The sequence below is a fragment of the Necator americanus genome, chromosome III (assembly GCF_031761385.1).
Source record: "Necator americanus strain Aroian chromosome III, whole genome shotgun sequence".
NCBI lineage: Eukaryota > Metazoa > Nematoda > Chromadorea > Rhabditida > Ancylostomatidae > Necator > Necator americanus.
Genome location: NC_087373.1, coordinates 8,434,028 through 8,457,425, shown reverse-complemented (window position 1 = coordinate 8,457,425; position 23,398 = coordinate 8,434,028). Strand labels below are relative to the sequence as shown.

Sequence of the window (23,398 nt, the reverse complement as noted above, 5' to 3'; positions counted from 1 at the left end):
TTTGCTGGAACACCTCCCACGCTACGAAAAAATTGTGGAAAGATGTTGTGTTGGTGAATGGAACAGCAGGTTATGAATCCTTGGAGGGAAAAAATCCGAGCTAATGGTAGCCCAGATAACAGCAGAACAGAAAAAAGCAAGAGGAAAAGTATAATTCATCGAATTATCTCAAATATACAGGTACAAAGAAGAAAACCACACGCAGATGAGTGGGAATGGGGTGATTCATGGAAACCGATGGGGCAGATGATCAGCTTGCCGAGCTTGTCCAGAATGATTAATGAGACATCAGGAGGCGGGCGGCCGACGATCGAAGATTTGAGGGAGAGAGAGAGAGAGAAAGAAAACAACACAGTGGTATTCGATATCCGTAAGAAAATAATGTTTTGTTTGATGAATTACACAGGATCTTCGAAAAATCCAGCAAAGATTTAGCACATGATTTTTTTCCCCGCGGATTTTCCACAGATGCTTACGATAGCAAATTTAATCTTTTGCACATGGAAGTAGATGAGGTCAAGATGAGTTTAGGAAATACTCGTCAAAAAAAGAGGAAAGAAAATACCTTTTTTTTGCTTTACAAAGAAAGATTCTATTTTTTCTTTCTCTTTTAAACGGAACTATTCAAGTAAGGCAATTTTTTTCGCTATTTAAACAGAAAAACTTTCTCAGCCAATACAACTCTTAGAATTAGCAACTCAATTTCTCCTGAAAACTCTCCTAAAAACCAAGAAAAAATTATAACGAAAAGATTCTAAGAGCAACAAAAGAAACATTCCCTTATGCTTTCCCTATAAATTCGATTCACTGCACTTGAAAGTAGCTGAAGCGAAAGACCTATAGAAAATCTGTCAAGCGAAGTGGAAAGAAAAAAGCGGTGTTATATGTCAGAGAAAAGCGTCAAGCGAATAAAATGAGGATAGTTAATTATTCTAGCAAAATCCCCAGACTTCCTACCTGTCCTTTTCCCTCAGGGAACAATTAAAATAATTGATTTAAAAGCATAGAACAGCCTTCAAGCATAGCTATTATTCGAGCTATTTCCAGTTTTTAAAAAGAAGAAGAAAAACGCCTAATAGGAATCCGATTCTAAACCATTCCTCAAAATTCCGTCTTCAAAAAAAGAATAATCAATTCAGATTTAATTCCGGATGCAAACGAGTACAAAGGATTTCGCTAAATCCCAAGGAATGCAAGGATCTCTCTAAATTCGTGATCATTTGGAATTTTTAAAATGAAGCTTAGTGAAAAATAATTTAATTAATTAAATTACTATCTCGAACTTTTCAAATCGCTTTGTAATTGTTTTTTTTATTATTTTTCGCATTTCGAAGAATGTCATAACATGGACTGGAACTATGTCTAGGACAGAAAGCGCGGAGGACGTGGGTGGGAGGGTGCAGGAAGGGCATTATGAGTTTTTTAAGTTAGTTATAGAGTAAATATTCAGATGCGATCAAAAGTAAATTTTGAAAGTGTTGATATCCAGAAAATTTCTCTTAAATAGTGCTCTAGAACGTTTTTGTTTTGAAAGTTGTTTTTTCTACTTATCAAATGATGTAATGATAAATTTTTCTAAATAATTTAACAGCAAACCGTAAGATAAGTATTTTTTTTAAATAATTTCACATTATTTTATCATTTGATGCAACGTGGTTAGACTGTAAAAATAAACAGTAATAAATTAAATAATTTATTATTTTCAACGATTTTACATCAATCCTTAGAAATGTGGGATGAAAATATTTATAATAAAGAGAAATCCTGCTAGCTTGCTCCTGCTATCCTGTTTGCTAATGGAAACGTGTGAAAATCCTCTGAAAATTCCGTCCACGTTTAAAGCTTCAATCACGAGGAAACTCGTCCAATTCAATGAAGAGAAAAAAGAGACGGTGTGTATTAGAAATGCTGCATTTTGAAACCGAATTCAACTTTCTCTGGAATTTCTAAGCGACGAATCCAGACTTAGCACTTATCGCTGATGAAAAAAAAAGAATGTATTGAGGAGATTCAGCTTCGAGTTTTGCTTTTGCGCTGTTGCAAACTCAATGCTGCGACTTAAAAATCAAATAAAAACAAGAGCAGAAGTTTTGCAAGAATTCTGTTTATTTCAAAATAAAAACAACAACAAAAATAACAGCGATTGACATTTTCGTGAATGTTAGGTACAATTCAGCCTGCAGTCACAGCCTTATTTGCTGGAAACAGAATTAACAAAATATAAATTAACCATGACACGGCACTTAAGAGTACATAGAAAAAAGCTAAGCCTTCCTGAAATTCGTAGAGAACCAACCAAATATTTCAGGATTTATACATTCCAAACTGAACTATTTTTTTGGTGTGGCGTCTGTTTATGTTTTTTTTTTGCAGAATGAACTCAATATCAACAGGAAATAATCTCTTGAAAAGAAGTATGAACTAGATAAGACCCTAAATAATTGAAGTCAGCTCTTTCAACGTTGAATGAACAATCCTACCAGTTTTTCATCAGTTCTAAAATCGTTCAAATTGTGTCCTGAATTTTTGTCCGACGAGAAATAAAAAATAAAAAGATTGTATTTGAAAAAAAACACATTAACTAAATACTAGAACGTGTTATGGCACCAAAATAAAATGAGTGCTTTAGAGCATCAGAAATCCGACAAGGCTTCAAAGTACAGGTGAAAAGGAAGAGAAAAATACTATACTGCCTCCAAGAAGTTGGCGAGAAAAAAAACCACAAGTGCTCTTTAGGAGAAAATCCCAGGACATATTTTTCAACGAGGTTCTCTTCATCGAAAACAACTAGTAATTTGAAAATTGAGAATAGGAATCTATGGGAATTCTTGAAAAAGTGTTGAAAATAGAACAGAAACAAACAAACAAAAAATATATAAATCTTATATAGTTGTAAAATGCAAATGCACAGTTCATTACATGTCAGCTAAAATTTATTTTGATTTAAATTATTATTTAATTTTTTTATTTAGCATTTATTTTGATAATAATAGAAATGACTTCTACAACAACTACTAGCTATTGACAGTATTTTTTCAATGTTTTCGATGAAAAAAGGATCCGTTAGTACAGTAGTTTAGAGATGAACTGAATTTCCTGTGGCCCATGTTGGTGTATCTCTTCTTAAAAGACTCCGTGTGCATGCATACGAGCTCCTATGCGCGTGAAAACAAGAATTTCGGATCGCTTTTCCAAGACAACATATAAAATATTCAGATATCCTCTTATATAAGTGTTTTTCCTTCTCATATCTCATTTATGGCTTTCCCATCTAATTTTTCTTAGCGCTCTAACGTTAAATAAGTTGAGAAAGTACATATGATTGAAAATTTAGGGACATAGGATAAAAACACAAAAAAAAAACACACGCAGGAAAATTGTAGATGTACAAAATAAATCGTAAATAGTCATGATAAATTAATTACCCTTTTTGGAGAGTGCAAACGAATTAATTGAAGATTGCTTAATATTTATAATAAACGCATTTATGGCCCACGTAATGATTTGCAGACGTCCACGAATGCATCCACTTAGTGTTTTTATTCTCCCAGACAAATGCGACACAAATTTATTGATCCCAGAGGAATATGAAAGGCTTCGTTGGCTCCGAAGAGCGGTTTCGAACCATCGAACACCATGTATGTGGCTAGCTACATACACTCTCAATTATCATATCAGGAAAAAATGGAGAAAATGACAAATCGAACCACACATGGGATAATTTGTTAAAATTCCAAGAAAGACAAGTTTAGAATATTGAGGAGAGCATTTTTAACTACCTGAGAAGATGAAATGTAGATGGATGGAAATATTTTGCATTTCAACCAAATATATGTATTATTTTCTATTATTTATAAATTATTTCACAAATTTCATGCCATCTTAACATAACAACGGAGAAACAAAGTGACGTGAAGTAGAGACGGATATAGGTTGATTTCCGGAAAAACAGAAGCACTACATGGACGTGGATGACGAGAGACGAATGTAATAATTTCCTTAAACCATGCAAGAATATTGCACTTATTCCCATTCCCATGAATGATATTTTTAAATGTTGCTGCTCTGTAACGAAATAACGGCTATAAGAGGTATTATGTCAAGTTCAAAGTACGAGTGAAATAAACTCGAAAAAAATAAAAATTAATAAAATACCAAAAATCCAAGCGAGCAAGTGAGCACAATTCAATCAGTAGCGTAAGAGAACCGTTGCGAAAAAAATTCCATATGATTTGAAATTCCATTACATTTCTGGACAGAGCTGTATATCACAATGAAAAAATTTGTGCGAGAAGAAATTGATTGTTTACAATCTGTCATCCTGTAATCACTGGAAGAAATCTAAACGTAGAGTAATGTCGATGTATCCATTCGAGAAGAATGAGGAGCCCATAGAACACTTTGTAAATCTAAATATTCTTGTGATTCGGAATTTTTCCTCCAAGACACTATTTATAAGAGGAAGGAGGAATGAGGAAGGAGTGAGGAATGCATATAACCTCTTGTAAGTCTGAATATTCTTGTTATCTGAGTTTTTCCTCCAAGACACCATCTATAATAGTTGGCTATTCTCAAATATTCCTACCAATATTTCCATTAGAACTCTATTTATACTTTCTGGTCCTAAAATATTCACAATAAATGAAGATAAATTCCATTCTAGTGACCAAAATTTCCAAAAATCAGACAGGGAAAAAGAAATTTTACTGAATCATGAAATCGAAAGTACAAGCACTTGGCAGAGGAAATAAAACGAGAACCTACCTAAGCATAGAGCTCTGGGACCCGACCTTAGAAGTCATCTGCACGAGTTTCACTGGTACCTGCACATCGTGCTGACAGTTTTTCTATATCTTTTCTCCCGAAAACAATCAAACCCTCGAAAACACGCATTGTGAAAATGACACATCCATCTACATATATGCCCGTAAATTTCACCATCATAGAAAAAAAGGCAAAAGGCACTATCTTTTAGCGCATCGAAAAAGCATCTGGTCCTAATATTGAACTGGATGACCTCAGTAATATGTTGCTAATCGCTGTGATGAAAAAACTCGGCCGGCATGGGATGGGACTTCTTTGCCGACGATTTTCAAATTTCTTTCGAAATTTGAAACACGTCTGCAAAATTTTTCAAAATTTTTTCTTAAATTTCAAACCCATGTCGGTGTTTATGTACGAAAGATACAGGTGAAATCTTAGATTGAGATTTAGATTTTTTTAGATCAAGATAAGAGAATGAAATTATTATTTAAATATAATATACAAATAGTTGCGTAATATTTGAAATAAAATATTGTTATAAATATACTATGTAATAAATAATGCTATAAAAATAATATTAGGTAAAGTGAAAATTTTTGAGCTTCACGGTAGATAAGACATCTGATGAGCCATGTCTGACGATGCAAATGACATCACATCCTGAAATTGCCTTAAAAGTGGACAGAATTTATCGAAAACGTCGCATTTTTTATCTTAATCGGTTAATTCTGACTATATTAATGTCATCGTCGAAATAAAGTGAAAAAAAAACGCTCTGAACTTTTTTTACTTTACCCAATAAATATTTATAATATAACAATTTATAATAATACATGAATGATAGTATAGAATGAATATAGGATGACATGGTAGTTTTACGGTAAGGTATGGAAAGCTACGATCAAGAAACCCGGGAATGACGCGATCATTCGGACGATGAACTCAAGCGAATCAAATAAGTCGTGTGTCGTCGCCTTCCCCTCGGCGTTTCCCGTGTTGTTATTGATGTCAAACATTGCAGCTGTCGGTGGAGACGAGAAAAACACTAATAAATTTCATTTTCGTGACATCATTGTTGAGAAATTTGCAAACGAATTTGCACAAGCATTACACAAATGTGTTCAAGGATCGGCGCTGGGGGCCGCCGGTCGCGTAAGGCGACGACGGCTGTTGAAGGAAGGAGCCGCCGTCATGCGGACGCACAGCCGAGCCGTAGCCGTCCGTCCGTCCGTCCGACCGACCGACCGCGCCATGCCACGCCCCCCTTGGGACAAAAGAATGTACGAGGACGAAGCAGCTTGATCGTTGTGCTATATGACTCGGCGACACGACGAATTTATGATGTTTTTTTTTCTTTTCGTCCTCAAAATAACTTCAGCTTTTTTCTCGAACCCATAATCGACTTCTGAAGAACGAATTCTACGCTCAAGGGCATTTGAATGCCGTAAACAAAGGTAAAAAAGAGATAACGATCAAATAGAAAAAAAAACAAATAATAGAGCAATAGAAATAATAATAGAATAATAATATAATAATTACTTCGACTTCTGACGAACGAATACTACAGTTCAAAGACAGTTAGATGCCGCAAATAAAGGGAAAGAATAAAAGATAATGAATAAATAGAAAAAAAAACAAATAATGGAGTAATACAAAAAATAATAGAATAATAAAAATCAATAATAAACAATAAAATAATGTACTATGATTAAATGATAAAAATATATGAATAGAATAGAATAGATTAATTATGAGAAGAATATATAAAGGAATAGTAAATATAAAGAATGTATAAAGGGGTAATAATAATAGGAATTTTAGAATAAAGAGAAAGGATGACATGTACGAAATTAATTCTTTTGGTATATGTCAGTGTGTTCGACTTCAGTTCCAAGTGTCTCTGAAAAGCTGAACGATAATCCAAATGGCTTCCTGAACGTTGTCGCCACGAAATTAATGAAAAAAATAGCGTTCGTTCTTTTAGGCAAGGAAGCGTTGACATACCACTGAATTTCCCGAGGATATTTTCATTCTAATACCAAAATACCTCTAACCGACTGCGTTTTACCTCTTACTTAAATTGTGTTTAGAAATTGGTTCCTTTTTTTCTGTTAGATTACTTAACTGCAAATACATACATATGTACATTACTTTTTGTTAAATACATAGAAAAAAAATAAATACATATATATTACTTTTTGTTCTCAACAATAAATACTCAAACCAAAGCATGCAACCCCTCGTTCGGTGAGGTCGATGATAAATGTCTATGAGTCCAGAATTGGAAAGGTTAATGCACGCATATCCGGCCTATGCAAGGAATTGCAGGGAATGCAGGGAATTTGAGGTCTGGCGATGCGCCAAGTCACCAAGTTACTTCTTCTTTATTGTAATAATCTTTAAGAAAAATGTTATCACTTCCCTTTTGATACTGTATCAAATCAATGTATATTGTATCAATGAACTACCAATATCAACTATAAGGAATACTCACGAACAAAAAATCCTACATTCCTACTGGATATGGTAATGAGGTAGTGAATTGCACATTATTTTGCTTTCTTCAGAATTCTACCTCACTCATCTATGGTACTATGGAACAAATGTATATGACTCCAAGTGTCCTTCCCTTCTCGGAGGCAAATACGGTACCGAATCTGGTTGACCGTGGTTAGATGAGAGCCGTAGCTAATCCAGGGATCGGTTTTGAAGCACTTCATTGCGCGCAAACGCAACGTTAGCCTTACAACAACTGTGTAGGATCCTCACTACTAAAAAAGCTATTCATATGGTCAAGGAATAGGATATAATTGAACTGGAACTGCGTGAGGTATCATCGGTATGTATTGAGAAACGTTGTGTATGTCTGGAAAGCTGTGCTGACGAATTGATGTGCCGGCCAGGAGCAAATGGATGTAAACAAAGTTTTAATCCATGTGAAAACCAGATTGAAACGCCATCGGACCTTTATTTGTTTTTTTTTCGTCGCGCGTCTCTGGGACGTGCTGGTTATCTGTTTTATAAAAATAAACATAAACACATATAAACACCAAAAACATTTAAAACACATAATGTTAGAAAAAACTCGCCGTAGTATTTCTTAGTTCATTTTGTGGAACATTCTTCTATTCCCCCTGAAAATTGATTGGTTCCCGTTGATTTTCATCGCCATTTTTTTCTGTCCTAGATAGCAACGCTACATTAAGATGATTCCAGAAATCTCGTTGCGAAGGTGTCACTGATAAATGTAAACAATAAATAGATTACCTAATTGTTTATGAATTAATTGATTTTTTGAATTAAGAATCGGTTATTATTTGTCCATGGGTGCAGTTTTCAGATCGAAAATTGCGGTATTCCATGGAACATCAAAGTAGGGTAAGCGTATTTGTATTAGATACCGGTAAATTTACTAATAATAAGTCGGAAAGTCAATAAATAATAATAACTTGAATTATAATACCAAGTAAACAATAACAATTGCAGCGCTTCATGGAAGGGTGGTCAAAAATCTAAAAAGTGAATTTTCTCTAATCCAAATCATCTTCTTACTCTTTTGTTACCTCCTCTCATTTATTATATCACTTCTACAATAATGTTCTGGAAATCCGTAAAATTTGAACCAATTCGTTGGCATCTTACGGCGATTGTGCGCAAGATATTTTGTCCATTAAACCATACATCATGCAGTCATTTTCTTTTTTTTTTAACATTCCGTTTCGGTAACTCCAGCAGGCAGACATACTGTTAAAAAATTACGACATCTATGGGTAGGCAGCAAAAAAATGACATCAAGTTCACGAACATAGGTGTGATAGGGAAGAGCTGGACTCTCCCCCCACAGGAAGAGGAGGTCTAGCTCATGGGGTTCAGGAGGTCTAGCTCATGGGGTACACTACACTATTACATCTTACAGATGGGACCTACCTTTGATGAAATTTATCATCCAAAAACTGAAATAATTTAAGTTTTTATCCTTTAATTGATAGTTGCGATTATAGAGGTCGATATCGTGTCTCTAATGCTCTGCGACGAAAATGACGCTGACGCTAAAAATAAAAATAAATAAATAACTAAATGACACTTAGTAAGTCTTGAAAGGGTACAGTTTCCCATAGCCCTAATACCAGGACAAAGCCGTACTCGTCTGAAGGTGACCGACAACACACACGTCACATACTCGACTTAAAATCAAATTCACAGGATTAGAGTACCACCCATGTCTGTATAATTAAAATTCTATAAATTCCAGAAACAAATAAAATCTATTAATAAATAGATAAAAATACATAAATGTTAAATAATACATCAACTTTGTGATGGACAACGTTAGATTGATTGAACTTTTTCCTTGATTTCATATTAATTTTACTACTAAAAAAAATAGATAGGCTTAGCTTCCACGCTAAATAATATCTATGACAATGTGGCACTATATCAGTGCACAATGCATTTGTTATTCGAATCTTGGCGAACGCGTTCAACAAAAGACTGACGGCAATTTCAGCCTTTTATTCCACTTCCCGGCTACCACAAAGAATTCACCAACTATTGATTGGCGGAAAAAAGCCAAAAGAAAAGTTGGAAGGAAATTTGTGAGTCATATTCTAGAATTGGGATTTTCGGCCAGTTCTAGCCACTAGACATTCTGAACAGGAATGGAAATGGACTTGACACACTTGAATTAATTGGTGGAGCCGATATTATAAGTGTATATGAAAATGCAAAGAAATTAATACATATATAATAAAAAATCAAGAATAAAGGAACTAATAAATTATGCAAAATATCAACACTAAAGAAAATTTTCTTCTAAGAATCATATAAATCAAATCTCTTCGAGTTTCCAATTTATCCCTTTCCTATTCTATATTCAGCGTTTCATTAAATAATTTTTTTGTTATGGATTTTGATGTGGCTCACAAAGACCAAGCAGAGAATTTATCTCAGGAAAAATAACGTGATGAGATCGAGATGTGTACTCACAAATACGTTTTTATTTATAAATAGCTGTGATGTTATGATAACAGTTATGAGAATCATTGTGTTTACGTTTTTTGCCCAATGATCCATGACAGAGTGCTGTTAGTCAACCTATCGTCCTTCTCAAAAATAATTTTTGCTTAGCTCCCACGAGAAACATAAAAGGATGAAGGATAAAGTGTCTGGCGTTAATCAATCCGCTTGGGACCCACGCCACCACGTTCACTTAAATTCAGAATCGTTTGAGGTTCACGAACGTGTAACTGGCCTCCACAATGACTTGCGATGGCTAGCCGATGTATCAGTCAGTGTTTATATCCTCCTAGGCAAGTCTGTTCCCAATTCACCGACTCCGGAGGGATAAGAGGCTTGGTGAGCGCTAGGGTTCGAACCTCCGATCGACCGTGTAGACAGCGAAACCTATTACCGACGGCGCTACACCCTCCCCATGAGAAACATATTGTTTTTTTTAATGAGTGATCGATTAAAACGCCGTTTTTAATATTCTGGAAGAAAAATGTTGAAAAAAAACGACAGATAGCATCACCAATGAAATGTCGTTATAGGTACACTCGATGCCGAATGTATTCCGCTAGGTGACTGCAACGCGTTCAAGGGCAAGAACGCTTTTCTCTGCTTGACACACAGTCCGCTCTTCTTTCTGCCTCAGTCACAAACAAAAGCAGCGTCGCGGTCACCCGGTTGAACATATTGAAGACCGACTGTAGTAAATATTTGCTAGTGTTTCTACATGATGTCTAAAGCCTACATGTATGTTTGTTTAGAATTAAAAAGCTGCAACCTTGCAAAGAATAGGGTTTTGATAAGGAAGAAGAAACATAGCTTGTTGCTCCCAAACTGTGGCGACGGACAACTCGTCCAGCAATTACTTTTAGCCACGTTCCTCTCTGGAACCTACGTCGAAGTTCCCTCCGCGGAAAACTCGCGAAAGTTTCCTGAGGGCCCAAAGACCATTTCGATGGCCACTACGATTGATGGCTGTTGATTATTTAAATGAATTTTTGGAATTTTCGAGAATGTGGTTTTGCGAATCTTCATCTGTCACTGAACGTTTATTCTTTATTCATGGGTACTATTTTCATAGATGATATGTTTGTTTATTTGTTCCTTTCTTTGTTTATTTCATCGACAACGGTGACGTAGCAAGGAATCTGTTGAAATGTCGCTGTTGTTGATGAGATAAACAAACCAGGTCCTGCATTTTTCGTACATTAAAGGAATCCACGAAGATATAAATGATCTTAAAACGAAAACTTCGGTAGTTATAGGTAGAATATCATCACATTATCGAAGGCAACGCACAATTTATTATCTGGATGGGTTAATTCCAAGAATTAGCTGTACATTTAGAGAGGATTATGTGACATTTCCGTTCTAAATGGTTCTAAAGGTCAAATTCTTGGTGCACATTATTTTGCGGACACAAATGACATCATCGATGATTGGCAAAAATTTGGACACTTATGGTTGCCGTGGAGATAATAGAGCCGAGAGATAATACGGTGGAAATATGTGGGTCCGTAAATGACACCCGCACAACGGGGGGATTGGGACTAATTATCACGTACATGAGTCTTTTTCGGATACCGTGGATATCGTGGTATTTCTCGTGGATATCGTCCTTATTAATAAGATTGTGAAGCGGAATAAAAAAATATTTTATATTTCACCTCTATTAATATTTCTCTATTTTTCTATTTTTTCCATGTTTTTATTCCTATTTTTCACTAATCAATAATACTAATATAAATTACATTGCAATCACTAACAAAAATTATTTTGTGCATATTTTTTAATTTTTATCATTTTTTAGCCCGAAGGCTACTATCGATCTTTGTTTAGTGAATGATTTGATTTGAAACAAACGATTGCTAAAATTTGCACGATTTTTTTCTTGCCACATTAGTGAAAAGGAGGTTAAAATAAGCAAAGTGAAGACATAGTTGATTCTAATTCAAGTATTACGGTATTCACGATAAAATTACACCCGATGAATTATTTTACATGGAATATGTTTCGATACATGGTGAGCGAATAAAAGTCCCTCGAAAATCAAACAAAATTTCTCCAATTTTCTTGAAGTTTTCGGAAAAAAAATCTCAGGTACATTAGAACGCAAGTTCTGGTGAGAAAAGTAATTGAATTAGAGTTTTTATGCCGCTAAACTAGGAAAGAATCCTAGAGGATATATAAAATTAAGACTGAAAAATCCATCGCTACAAATGAGCATTCCTCAAGTTGAATTTTCTTCCCCTTCACATATTTTTTCAAATTAGATTCCGCTTTTTTTTAAATTCCGTGTTGAAGACGGGAAAACGCTTGAATAAACGTTACATAAACGAGAAAAAGAGAAAGAGAGAAAGAAATGCAATTTGCGCGCTTAAAAGATCAATGCTGAACCACGCAGAGCGAGGAGAAAGTATGATGAAAATTTGAGCAACGCATAAGGAGGGGGGATTCATCCTGGATGAAAAGAACGAACATCTCCTTAACCTACAGCACTAATTGAAGCGAATCCTGGGAATTAGTGGTAATAACAGAGAATTTTTCACGGACATTAATGGATTAGGAAACTAATGGTGTGCAATTTCAATTGTAGGTCTAAGCTCTAAATATAATCCATATATAGTCAAATATAGTGGGAAAATCCGGAGATTTGTGAATTCTTGGCAAAGGATTTGCTATAAAAATTAGAGGAAATAGCAGAAAGCTAAAAAAAAAAGAATGAAGAAAGATGAAAGCGAACAAGAATTTCTAATTTCACTTTCCAAAATTTTCATTTCCCCTGAGTAAACATTCAATATTTTTTTTTGTTTACCATTAGTATGAACTTTGTGATCTTCTCGACTTTGTGACCGTTGCGATCATCTCGGGATTTAAAAATTTGCAACCATCAAAGAATTGAAATAATATTCAGGAGTTCGTCCTTTCATCAAATTACGAAATAGATTGAAAAATGAACACCATGAAAAAATTGAGCTCTACGTACGATAATTTCTATAACTTCTACGATAATATTCGCACAAGTGCACGAATGAATGGATTCGAATACTCAGGTCTTATTATTAGTGGCAAATGATGGGACGACTTTTTATACGAAGAATATAATCAGAAATTTGAGTGGACGCTTTGAAAGCTGACGAGCTACATATTTACGTATTGAAAAAGATGAACAATATCGCCGTTGCTGCGAATGTCAATTTCAGATTCGTTTCAGGAAAAAAAAAACAAAATCCGTCTTCATTCTGTAGGTTCGGAAATAAACAAACCCCTATGAAATTGCAGAAGGTTATTGATACGATGCTAATTACATTTTTAAAAATGATAATATTCCAGAAAAAAAAATTGGAGAGATAAAAACAAATAATAATAGTAAATAATAGATATAACAGAAAACAGATTAATAATAGTAGACAACTTTAAGGAAAAATCTTCTCAAATTATTGATCGATTCAAATCAAAAGAAATTAAACAAGGAATAAGGTAAAAATTGAGTGTTTTTTCTTATGTCTGCGAAAAGATGCTGATGATTTTCCAACACGCTTTGAAAAATGATAAAAAGATTTAAAAAAGAATAATTTTCAACATTAACCAACTGACCAACGGTTGAGTTAAACGCGCTGAGGATATTTGAAGTATGAAAAAGAGCTGGAACCATCCATGGAACTACGGCGGAAAAATCTGCTCAGCTGGAAGTGAGAGTTCTTTTAGTGGGAAAAAAAAGAAAATGGAAAAACAATGAAAGGACAGATTCTGAAGATGGCTGCGGTGAAGCGGACAATCACATTAGGAAATGAAATCATCCTGCTGACTCGGTGAAATAATTCAGGAAGAGAATGTTAGGTCCAGGAAAAGTGCTGACGATGAGGGGGAGAGATTCGATAACGAGCACACATATTGAAACATCTGCTTAGCACGCTAAAAATGAATTCTCCATCCAATCCTCCTCATAAATTAGCCTCACATGCTCCGCCCAGCTTCTCGCATATATTTCTCAAAAAAAATAATGTTAAAAAATGTAAATAATATTCCGAAAAAAGCAATAGAAAATTAGGTGAATGTTTACGTTTATAGAGGTAATGATTCTTAATGGCCTCTTCAAAAAAAACCTAACTACATGCTTCTAACCATTGAAATCAAAACCACTAGGGAAGTCCTCAGAGAATTTAAACTTTTTCGTCCATATTTTCAGGGAAATTCCCTTCCTCTCGTCACAATACTTCCGAGTTTCATGAAAAAAAGAGAGAAATCAACTCTACATGACGAAAAAAATACATGTGAGACACTTTTCTTCGTACTGCTACAATAAAAACTAAAAACTTTTCTCTCGGATCTAATAACCGGAAAAGGAAAAAAATTGATTTTCGAGAGGTTAGACCCGTGATGAAAACTGCTAAAAATTGGCTTAAAATTTTAAAAAAATAATCCGCAGTTGCCATTTGTCAAGCGAATCCCATCAGATCCAAAAGAAAAGATTATATATGAATTAGAGGAAATAATTATTTTTCAAAAAAAAAGAATGCATGTTATATATCATGCAGATGACAAATCGGACAGCTCTTTTCCGGCTGCTGTGATGGAGTTACAAAAATTAATGGCAGAGAATTTTCGTGCACAGCAATTTATATTTCTTTTTGCCTCAATGTTTTGAGGTCTCCAGGGACACCAATGAAATATGTGCATCCGTTACGCTGTTTTTATAAAAACCACGAAGGCAACAATGTGGAGGAGGAGGACGCACAGAACATTACATGAATTAAGAATTTTTAAAGAGGAGAGGGGTTTTTTTTAGGAAAATTCCAGAGAGTTTTTTTTTTGGAAAATCCCACGAACGTAGAACTTTTTGCATTCTCCGTTCTTCAATACTCTTCATAAATAACTCATAAATCTCCATTATTGTTCAAAATTGAGAAAAAAGAAAGGAGAAAGGATTAAAGGAGAGAAAATGCAACAATTCCAAGAGATATCTTAAGGGAACTTTGCTAAGGAGATTATTTGTAATCCAAATATCTTGTCATGGAATTTTTGAAAAAAATGGCAGATGTCCAGAAACGATATCATTGTCGTATAATAGGTCAGAAGGGCACTTACATTTTTATACATTTTTATTTGTTACGCTCATTGGCGTATGAAAAGGATGTGATTATACAAATATTATGCAAAACAAATACAATGAATACACATTGTGAAACGACATGGAATTAACATATCAATATCAATTTCAATTCAATTTCGAACACATCAATTTTTATTCCATTACTGACGTGAGAATGGCATGTCATGTAACGTTCAGGATTGTTACAATCCATGAAAAACGAGAGGGAAAATTCCAAGGAGTTCTCGGAAAGTTTTGCCATCATTTGTACCTTTCCATAACTTGTCATTCATGGCTTCATGGATGGCAAACGAGAATCGGAAATGTAGCTTTTGTTGTTTTTTTCATATTTTTCATTAGCCAGGACTTTTTTTTTCAAATAGTAGTTTCTATTACGGAGATTAACATTAACAGGATGAATATCAGAGTTAACAGGAAGTTTCTCAGTTCATTTCCGTAGAAGTAGGTATTTTCACAATCGATTATTCTAAGCTGTTATTCAATTGTAAAAAAAAACGTAAAAGGATAATTCCGATATTTTCCAGTCTAGTAGACTTATATACTTTTCTATTATTTTTCTTGTGTCATTTTCCTAACTTTTCACGTTTTTTAAAACAATTAAAAAACAGAAAGAAACAGAAAGACCTACTTTAAAATCAAAACTAATACATTGGTCCATTTTCCACGAAAGTTAAGGATCTGCAACGTATTTAAAGCAGGGTCCCATGCATGGAACTGACGACGTCGCGATCTTTTCACGAAAAGGCGGCGAAAAGAAGTAGGGGGTGTTGTTGACGGACGAATATGATGAGCGTCAGGATACTCATTCCTTCCAGTGAACCAGAAAAAGGAGACACCGAAACAGTTGAAAGGATCATAACTGTGGTCACGGGCCCGTCCACATGTGCCTATTGAGGGATTGGATCATTAAGACGGTGATTAAAAGTGATATTAACAGGCGATAAAAATATTGAAAAAAAAGAAAACGAGATTTAGATGTATACCTTTGACCCTGTGATCCAGAAGCAAGCGCATGGAACATCGTTAACTGACCTCATTTCGCCAATGATGCAACTTTTATGCGTGATAGATTGCGGATACAGCAAAGCATCCACGATTGAACAGCTTCTACTTTGCATTTTTGAGTTATATTACTTAGATCGTGGACGTTGGACGACGACCGTGCTGCCTGCATTCTATCACGTAATAAGTTGCATCGTTGGTGATCACACAAGGCCGTTTCACTTTTTCTTTCACAGCTCATCCCGCTTTTTTTTCAGATCTCTAGGAGAATTAACCGTAATTTTTTAATATTAATATATTATTTGCGTAATAATACGTAATAATACGCTCATATTTGCGTCCTTTCTCATATTTGTCCTTCCACTATTTGTATTTCTACTTTTTGTGGAGAGATTCCAACACTTTCATTTCCCTGAGGCAGTGCCTATGAAGTAATCGGGCGCCGATGCCCTTGGCTTTGTAAGCGGATTCACTCAACTTTTATCCGGAAATGTCCCGAGATTCTCTATGCCTTTTAAGGTAGACGGGACGAGATGTAACCTTTCTTTTTCTCTTCGTTCAAAGAAGATTAGATTTTTCGACGTACGGCCCCATTCAAACATATATTTAAATTTCCGTTGAAGCCTCCGTGGGCGACTAAATGGCCGAAACGTCAAGAACATCGTTAAGGTTTGATATAAAAACCTTGTAACCACATACACTCTAAAAATTTCAAATTCAATCAAAATTTAAATTGAAAAATAATTGAAAATGAAAATATGGTGGATTTTACGATCCCAAGTAGCTTGAACCACAATGTATGTATATGTATATATCAATTTTTCACAAAATGAGTAACTAAATGAATTCTCATTACTTCCATCTTAAATGCATCACCCCATGATTCTGGGGTTGTGCGAATTTCAGGTGGAGCGGTCCTATACGGGGTCGTGTATTATGAGAGGGGGGTGATTCCGTCCATAATTGCCGTAAAAAACGACTCCGAAGATACGGCGCCTGCACAAGGCTAGCGCGCCCCAATCGAACTCGTCATACAAAATAGAGCCTCGGAACACTAGAAGTCGCATCTTCCGGGCCGTTTTTTTTTAACGGTGATTAGGAAGAAATCAGCGGGACCACACCCGTTGCTGCAATCTACAATCCCGTATAGTCTTTGACCATCGGAAATCCATATCACGTCAGATTCGTGGGGTGATGCCTTTATGTGAGTATTTGTTATCGTAACATTTTTTTACGGACTTTAAAAACCTTCAATATTCTCAGAAATGAAATAATTACTAATTACAATTGACATTACGAGATAATAAGGAATTTGTCTACAAAAACCGGTAATGTCCACATTTGTCGAAGTCATTTATGTGCTCTGAATTTTCATCTCTTTAATCACTAATGAACAAGAGAGAACGACAATCCAGCAAAAAATTATCCAATTTCTCGATCCTGACTACAAATACACCACTTCAAATTTTTTCATCCATAAAATACAACAACGTTCATTCAATGAAATGTTTGTGGAAAAAAAAACTCTTTAAAGTGCACACATTTGATCTTCCGTGAGCCTTTAATACAGGAGGAACGTTTTCGTTGAAAGGAGTGATGAATTCGATTCCCTTAAGCAGTTCCCGTCCATCCATGTGAAGGTCCCACACTCCGAATTATGTGCTTTGATGGGCAAAGAATGTAATTTTTGCGAAATATCCAGTTTTTACTGGATTTTTGAGCATTCTCCAACACTTGAGGTATGTAGAGGTAGATCAAAGATTCAATGTCATTTTCAATTTCTAGATGTGAAAAGGAAGATTTTTCCTCTCACCTATAGATGCGTATAGTTATTCAGTTACGTTAGGTTGTATACGTTAGGTTGCAAGTGCCTAAGGTGTAATTAAATACAATAATTTAGATTTTTTTATAAACTAATAATTTTAAATACAATAATTACAATTTTCGCATCTTGTCCACTAAAAATGCTTTTCCTTTTACTTTTTCTCTTTTCCTTTTTATTTTAGTAATTCTGAATGTCACTTTCTCTACCACCTGTCCTGTCTTCGTCTCCTTTTCTTTCTCCTTCTTTTATTTCTTTTCTCGCTTTTCTTCGCTTGCTGATTATTTGGTATCCAGGAATTGAGGAGAGGAGAAGAGGAAAGCGTGCACTTGTTCCTGTTATTTTCTACAGGAAGAAAGTCGTTCTGCAGCAAAGGAGCACGTCATTAATGACCTCAACCTCAGATCTTCTCAGTTTCCTCACTTCATTAACTCTACATCTACTACCATCAAGAGATCACCTCATTATGTAGAAGATCATGCACATTATGTAACTTATGCAAATTACATACATAATTATGTAGTACCGTCTCCAACTTGCTTTCTGGATAATTTATTCTTAGCTTTGAATTAGTTTATAGTTGGCGCCGAACGTATTCAACAGTGTTTCTACTTCGACAGAGCAGAACGGTAAAAAACTGTGCCAAAAGCATAGGAAGAGAGTGTGCTGCGGTAGTTGCGTCGTATCCATCGTCAATATCGGCTACAGACGAAAACGTATCAAAGGCGGAATGGGGAAATTAATTTAGAACAAATGGAGATGTAGTGTAATCAAACTACTGAAAAGTGCAAGAAGCTATTTTATCCAGATTTTCCCTGAAGAATAGGGCAGTATAGACAGTATACGGTAGAAAATATATACGGTACATATCGCATGTAATCAAGAATACAGCAACATAAAAAAATTAAATGGATTAGAAAAAATCTCGTGGATTAAAAAGAAAGCTGTACGGATAAATGTAACTGGATTAAAACAAAGAGAAAAAAGGAGAAAAAAGAAGGAGGAACCGCTTAAAATCACATTTTGAAACGAATGAATAAGAAAGTGTAAGTAAGTAGTGTAAATAAGTAAGTGTAACTAAGTGTAAGTATCAACATGATGATAATGTATTGATAAATAGAAATTTACATTTTAAAAAAAATTCAAATACCATCAAATGATCTTAATAATGGTATAGTGACAGAAATAAATATTAAATAATACAAAATAAAAATAAATAACGCAAAATAAATAATGCGAATAGAGCAAATACAAATAAATATATAATGCATTGAGCTAATTCAGCATTTAAGTCCTTAACGAAGTGCCTACGGTTGACCGTTAACGTCAACGAAGTCAAGTTGCGAGTCCACCTATCCGCAGCTCGCCCTATCATGATGTACGGATCGAAGACTTGGACAGCGCCATCGACGGTGATGGAGAAGCTTGACTGCATGAGGAGGAAGCTACTTAGATGGCTGTTAGGATATTTTTGGCCGATAGTGTGTCATAACGGAGAAATTTACTCGGAAGAAGAAGTGGATATGGTGTTCCGGCGGATCACAGGTGGAAAACGCCAGCATCTTGCCCGGGGTTCCGAAATGGTCACAGGAAGCGTCTTTTCTTTTCTGGTCGCTTTATGAGGAGATCGTCTAATCTCCCTCTCCAAGATGTTTTAAGGATGCTCCCAAACTCAAACTCGAAAACTCCTCCCGACCGCAAAAGAAAATTTTTCGACGGAAGTGCTGAGGAAAAGATCTGAGGACATCTGGCGTTGATGTGGAATTCAATCAGAACGTAATGTTGTGGAATAGCAATTGCTGGATAGATTCCATGGTAGGACCCGTAGCTGACGATCGAAAAGGATGGGTTCTGATATGCTTAAAGGCCTCACTCCACAAATCTGAGGTGGTACGGACTTCAGGTGGTGTATTCTTATAAGGGGTAGTACATTATGGAGAGGAGGGTGATTCTGTCCATTTCTTCCTAATTGCCGTAAAAAAACGGCCTGGGAGATACGGCTTCGAGGGTTCCGGCGCACTATTTTTCACAAGGAGTTCGATTGGAGCGCGCCAGCTTTGCGCACGCGCACATCTTCCGTGTCGTTTTTTACGGCAATTAGGAAGAAATGGACGGAATCACCCCCCTCTCCATAGTCTACGATCCCGTATACGAATACTCCACCTGAAATCCGTACCACCTCAGATTTGTGGAGTGATGCCTTTAAGGACGACATATATCGGTACAAATGTGTACAACCGCGGTAGGCTGCAAAATCCGACAATAGCATAGCTGGAAGTTACACAAAACTCATTGAGATTTTACCAAATCCTCAGCACAGGTTGAAAATTAAAACAGGGAAACTTGAAGATATTATGATTAAAGTCCAAATTTTTAAAAAAAATTGGCTGCCGTAGTTGCTGATATGTGATTGAGTTAATAAAATCTCGCCACGTATTTTTTAGCTTTTTCGAATGCGAATTGCAGGATGTTCTGCAAAGGTTCCATGATTTTATTTTCATTGTATATTGGATTAACAAAAAAAAACCACATGAAATGCAAAATCCTAGTAATTCTCATGAGAAAAAACATGTATTCTCAGGAATTTCGCGTTTATCAAGGATTCATTCGGGGGAAAAATTATAATGTGGTAAAACATTAAAAGTAAAGAAATTTTTAGACACATGACTTCCACTAGGCTCGTATGCTCTTAGGCTCGTATACTACTCATCAGAAAAAAAACGTATAAAAAATAGGCTCCAAGTGGTTTGTTTAGCAGAATGTCCCACAATGAAAACGCAATGTTTACTATTTATTATTTACTATTTATTTACTATTTAAGGCAAAAAAGCAAACATTTGCACTATTGTACTTCTAATATTACCCGACATAGGGCTCCTGAGTACTTTAAACGATAAATTTACTAGTGTTCATCAATCCTATAGGATTTACCAACCAGTTCCACTCCATCTCCGAATCGTAGAGGTCTTATGAAGGATTATCCAGCATCTACTATATACTTACGAGTGCAATCCGATGTATCAAATCGGTGGAAAAGTTAGAAGGTAGTAGGTTAGTCTTCGTAGAAAATTCTGGTCTCTAATTCGTTAATTAGATCTGTTCTGGTCTCCAATCTTTTATATAAACACTCAGAAGCGAGTTCTGCAGAATGTTCTCTCTTCCCTTTCACTACGGCGCTGCGCTTACACCGTATATTTCCATTTCGCACCCACTGAGTGAAAGGTTTGGTTGACCTAGAACAGTCCTGAACTATCCTATCCGGCATATTTATGATATTTAATATAACGTTGAGGATGCCTGGAGTCAATCAATCCGCTTGGGACCCGCGCGGTCATTTGTTTACGGTTCGAGATGTGATCCCTTTGGGAGTGGTAGCTTATTGCGGATGAAGTATCTGTGGAGTGAACTTACAAATTTTCTGATTTTTTAGGCACTGACGAAAGTGTAAAGTTAAAGGATAAAGTATCTGGCGTTAATCAATCCACTTGGGATCCGCCCCCACGTTCACTTCAATTCAGAATCATTTGAGGTTCACGAACGTGTAACTGGCCTATACAATGACTTGCGGTGGCTAGCCGATGTGTCAACTCAGTGTTTTTTATCCGCCCAGACAAGTCTAGTACCAATTTATCGACTCCGGAGGGATGAAAGGCTTGGTGAGCACTCGGTCGGATTCGAACCTCCGATCGAACGTGCAGGAAGCGGTACCCCTAACCGCTAACACAACACCAGCCCTATATTTAGTATACTGTTAGGATATTTACTACGAAACAAACTAAAGTAAATTCCTAAATTATCGAGTCCGTTTTCTTTATTCGGTAATTAGATCTATTCACTACTGCACTACACCTGGATTTGCTTCAAACGTTCCTTATTCTCGTGAATTTCTGCTATAAGTCTCGCTTATTCCGTACCATTCCGTACCTACTCCAAACGTCTCCTGCACTTCTGCTTCACTCAATCTCAACCATTTAGTGCTGTCCATTTCCTTCTTTGGACTTTCTTTACCTTAATATCCAGAAAAAACTTAGTGATCTTTACTTTGAATTAATTAGAAGAGGTTTAGTAGGAAACAAAATCAAGCAGATCCGTCAAACCAAGCAGATCTATTGATTTTATTTCCTTTATTTGGTAATTAAATCCTCCTAATCCAATACTCACAGATTAGAGTTAAGCGCCAATTAGCTGATGGAGCGCTGAATTCTATGAGTCTCATTCATTCCCAGCTCAACGCAATCCTCACACACAGAGCTACGGAGTCTAATCTGATGATCGAGGATGCTGGATGTAATATGAGCAAAGCAATTTTCTCTCAAGCACTTTTCGAATATGTAACTCTTCTCATGGATACAACAACCACCACAGCCCTCCAGGAAGTTATTCTTAGGAAAATAACATACATACGTAATAATAAAATTTAAAAAAAGCCAGAAAATAAGCCGGAAACGGTATGATTTTAGAATTCTCATTGTTTCTTAATCAATTTTTTATCTGATTTAGATTCGCTAAGAGCATTTATAATTAGAGAATTTTGTTTTCATGACTTCTTTTCATTGCAAAAAAAAAACACACATACAGATGAACTATATATACATACCTGAATGAATGTGTTCAACCAGCGGAACGCTATTCACCTTCCATTCTGATAGGATAAATAGAATAAGGCATACCATACCATACCAAGGCAAGAAGCGGTAAGAAGGTAGGAGAAGGGTAACTACTCTGATTGTGTACTACTTCCTGAACAGCACCAAGATTGCTATTGATCTTTTTTCTTGCTAACGTTTCGGTGTCGTCGCCTTCTTCAGAGCCCGAAAAAATCAAAGACACCTGTCATCTACTCCCTGAAACGCCTCGTCATCCCACAAGGTATGACCACAGCAAACAGATCATTCGAAGACAACGTCAGAAAAACAGACCACCGCCGCGCTCACCTTAAAGGCATCACCCCACAAATCTGAGGTGGTACGGATTTCAGGTGGAGTATTTGTATACGGGATCGAAGATTATGGAGAGAAGGGTGATTCCGTCCATTCCTTCTTAATTGCCGTAAAAAACGTCCTGGAAGATGCACAAGGCTTCAACGTTCAAACTTCTTGTACATAATTAACGCCCGAACGCTTGACTGATCTTCCGGGCCGTTTTTTACGGCAGTTAGAAAGAAATGAACGGAGTCACCCTTCTCTCAATAATCTACGATCCCGTAAACGAATACTCCACTGGAATTAAATCGTGACGTTAGCGGACCACCAATTGTTTGAGTTGCGCTTCTAGCAAGGTAACTACTCTATTCTGTTCTTGATCTATTTTCCTTGCTCTTGCTAATTTATATCCTATATATCTCTCATATATTTACACTTTTTATATTGTGTTGTATTTCTTATACTTATATTATATTTATATGATATACTCAATTATATTTTCATTTTTCATTTTTATAATTATATTTTCATTATAGAATACTTTATAGAACAAGCAGAGAAAAGCATGCGTTACCGTGGATGCGTTGCGGTAACGCGGTTGGACACATTCGGCAGCGACCATGCACATAATAACCTCATATCAGTAAATAAAGAGGGATGCAGAGAGGCATATTTGCATAACCACACTCAAAAATAAACGAACACTATGCTATTACTGTACTGCACTAATATATTACTACAGTACTATGGTTTGGAATTGGATTTCTG

The 23,398-nt window shown here is 35.8% G+C and overlaps 2 protein-coding genes across 2 annotated transcripts; one reads left to right on the top strand and one right to left on the bottom strand.

The window, feature by feature from the left end:
- Positions 1–5,700: 5,700 nt before the first annotated feature.
- On the top strand, positions 5,701–6,066 carry RB195_008975 (uncharacterized protein; the record flags this gene model as incomplete). The annotated part of the gene is made up of 1 exon (XM_064195751.1): positions 5,701–6,066. One exon carries the CDS (start codon positions 5,701–5,703, stop codon positions 6,064–6,066), a length of 366 nt encoding a protein of 121 aa, XP_064046896.1.
- Positions 6,067–21,579: 15,513 nt separating this feature from the next.
- RB195_008974 (uncharacterized protein) lies at positions 21,580–22,381 on the bottom strand (the record flags this gene model as incomplete). The annotated part of the gene is made up of 2 exons (XM_064195750.1): positions 21,580–21,716; positions 22,306–22,381. The coding sequence occupies 2 exons, from the start codon at positions 22,379–22,381 to the stop codon at positions 21,580–21,582; spliced, it is 213 nt and encodes a 70-aa protein (XP_064046895.1).
- Positions 22,382–23,398: the final 1,017 nt, after the last annotated feature.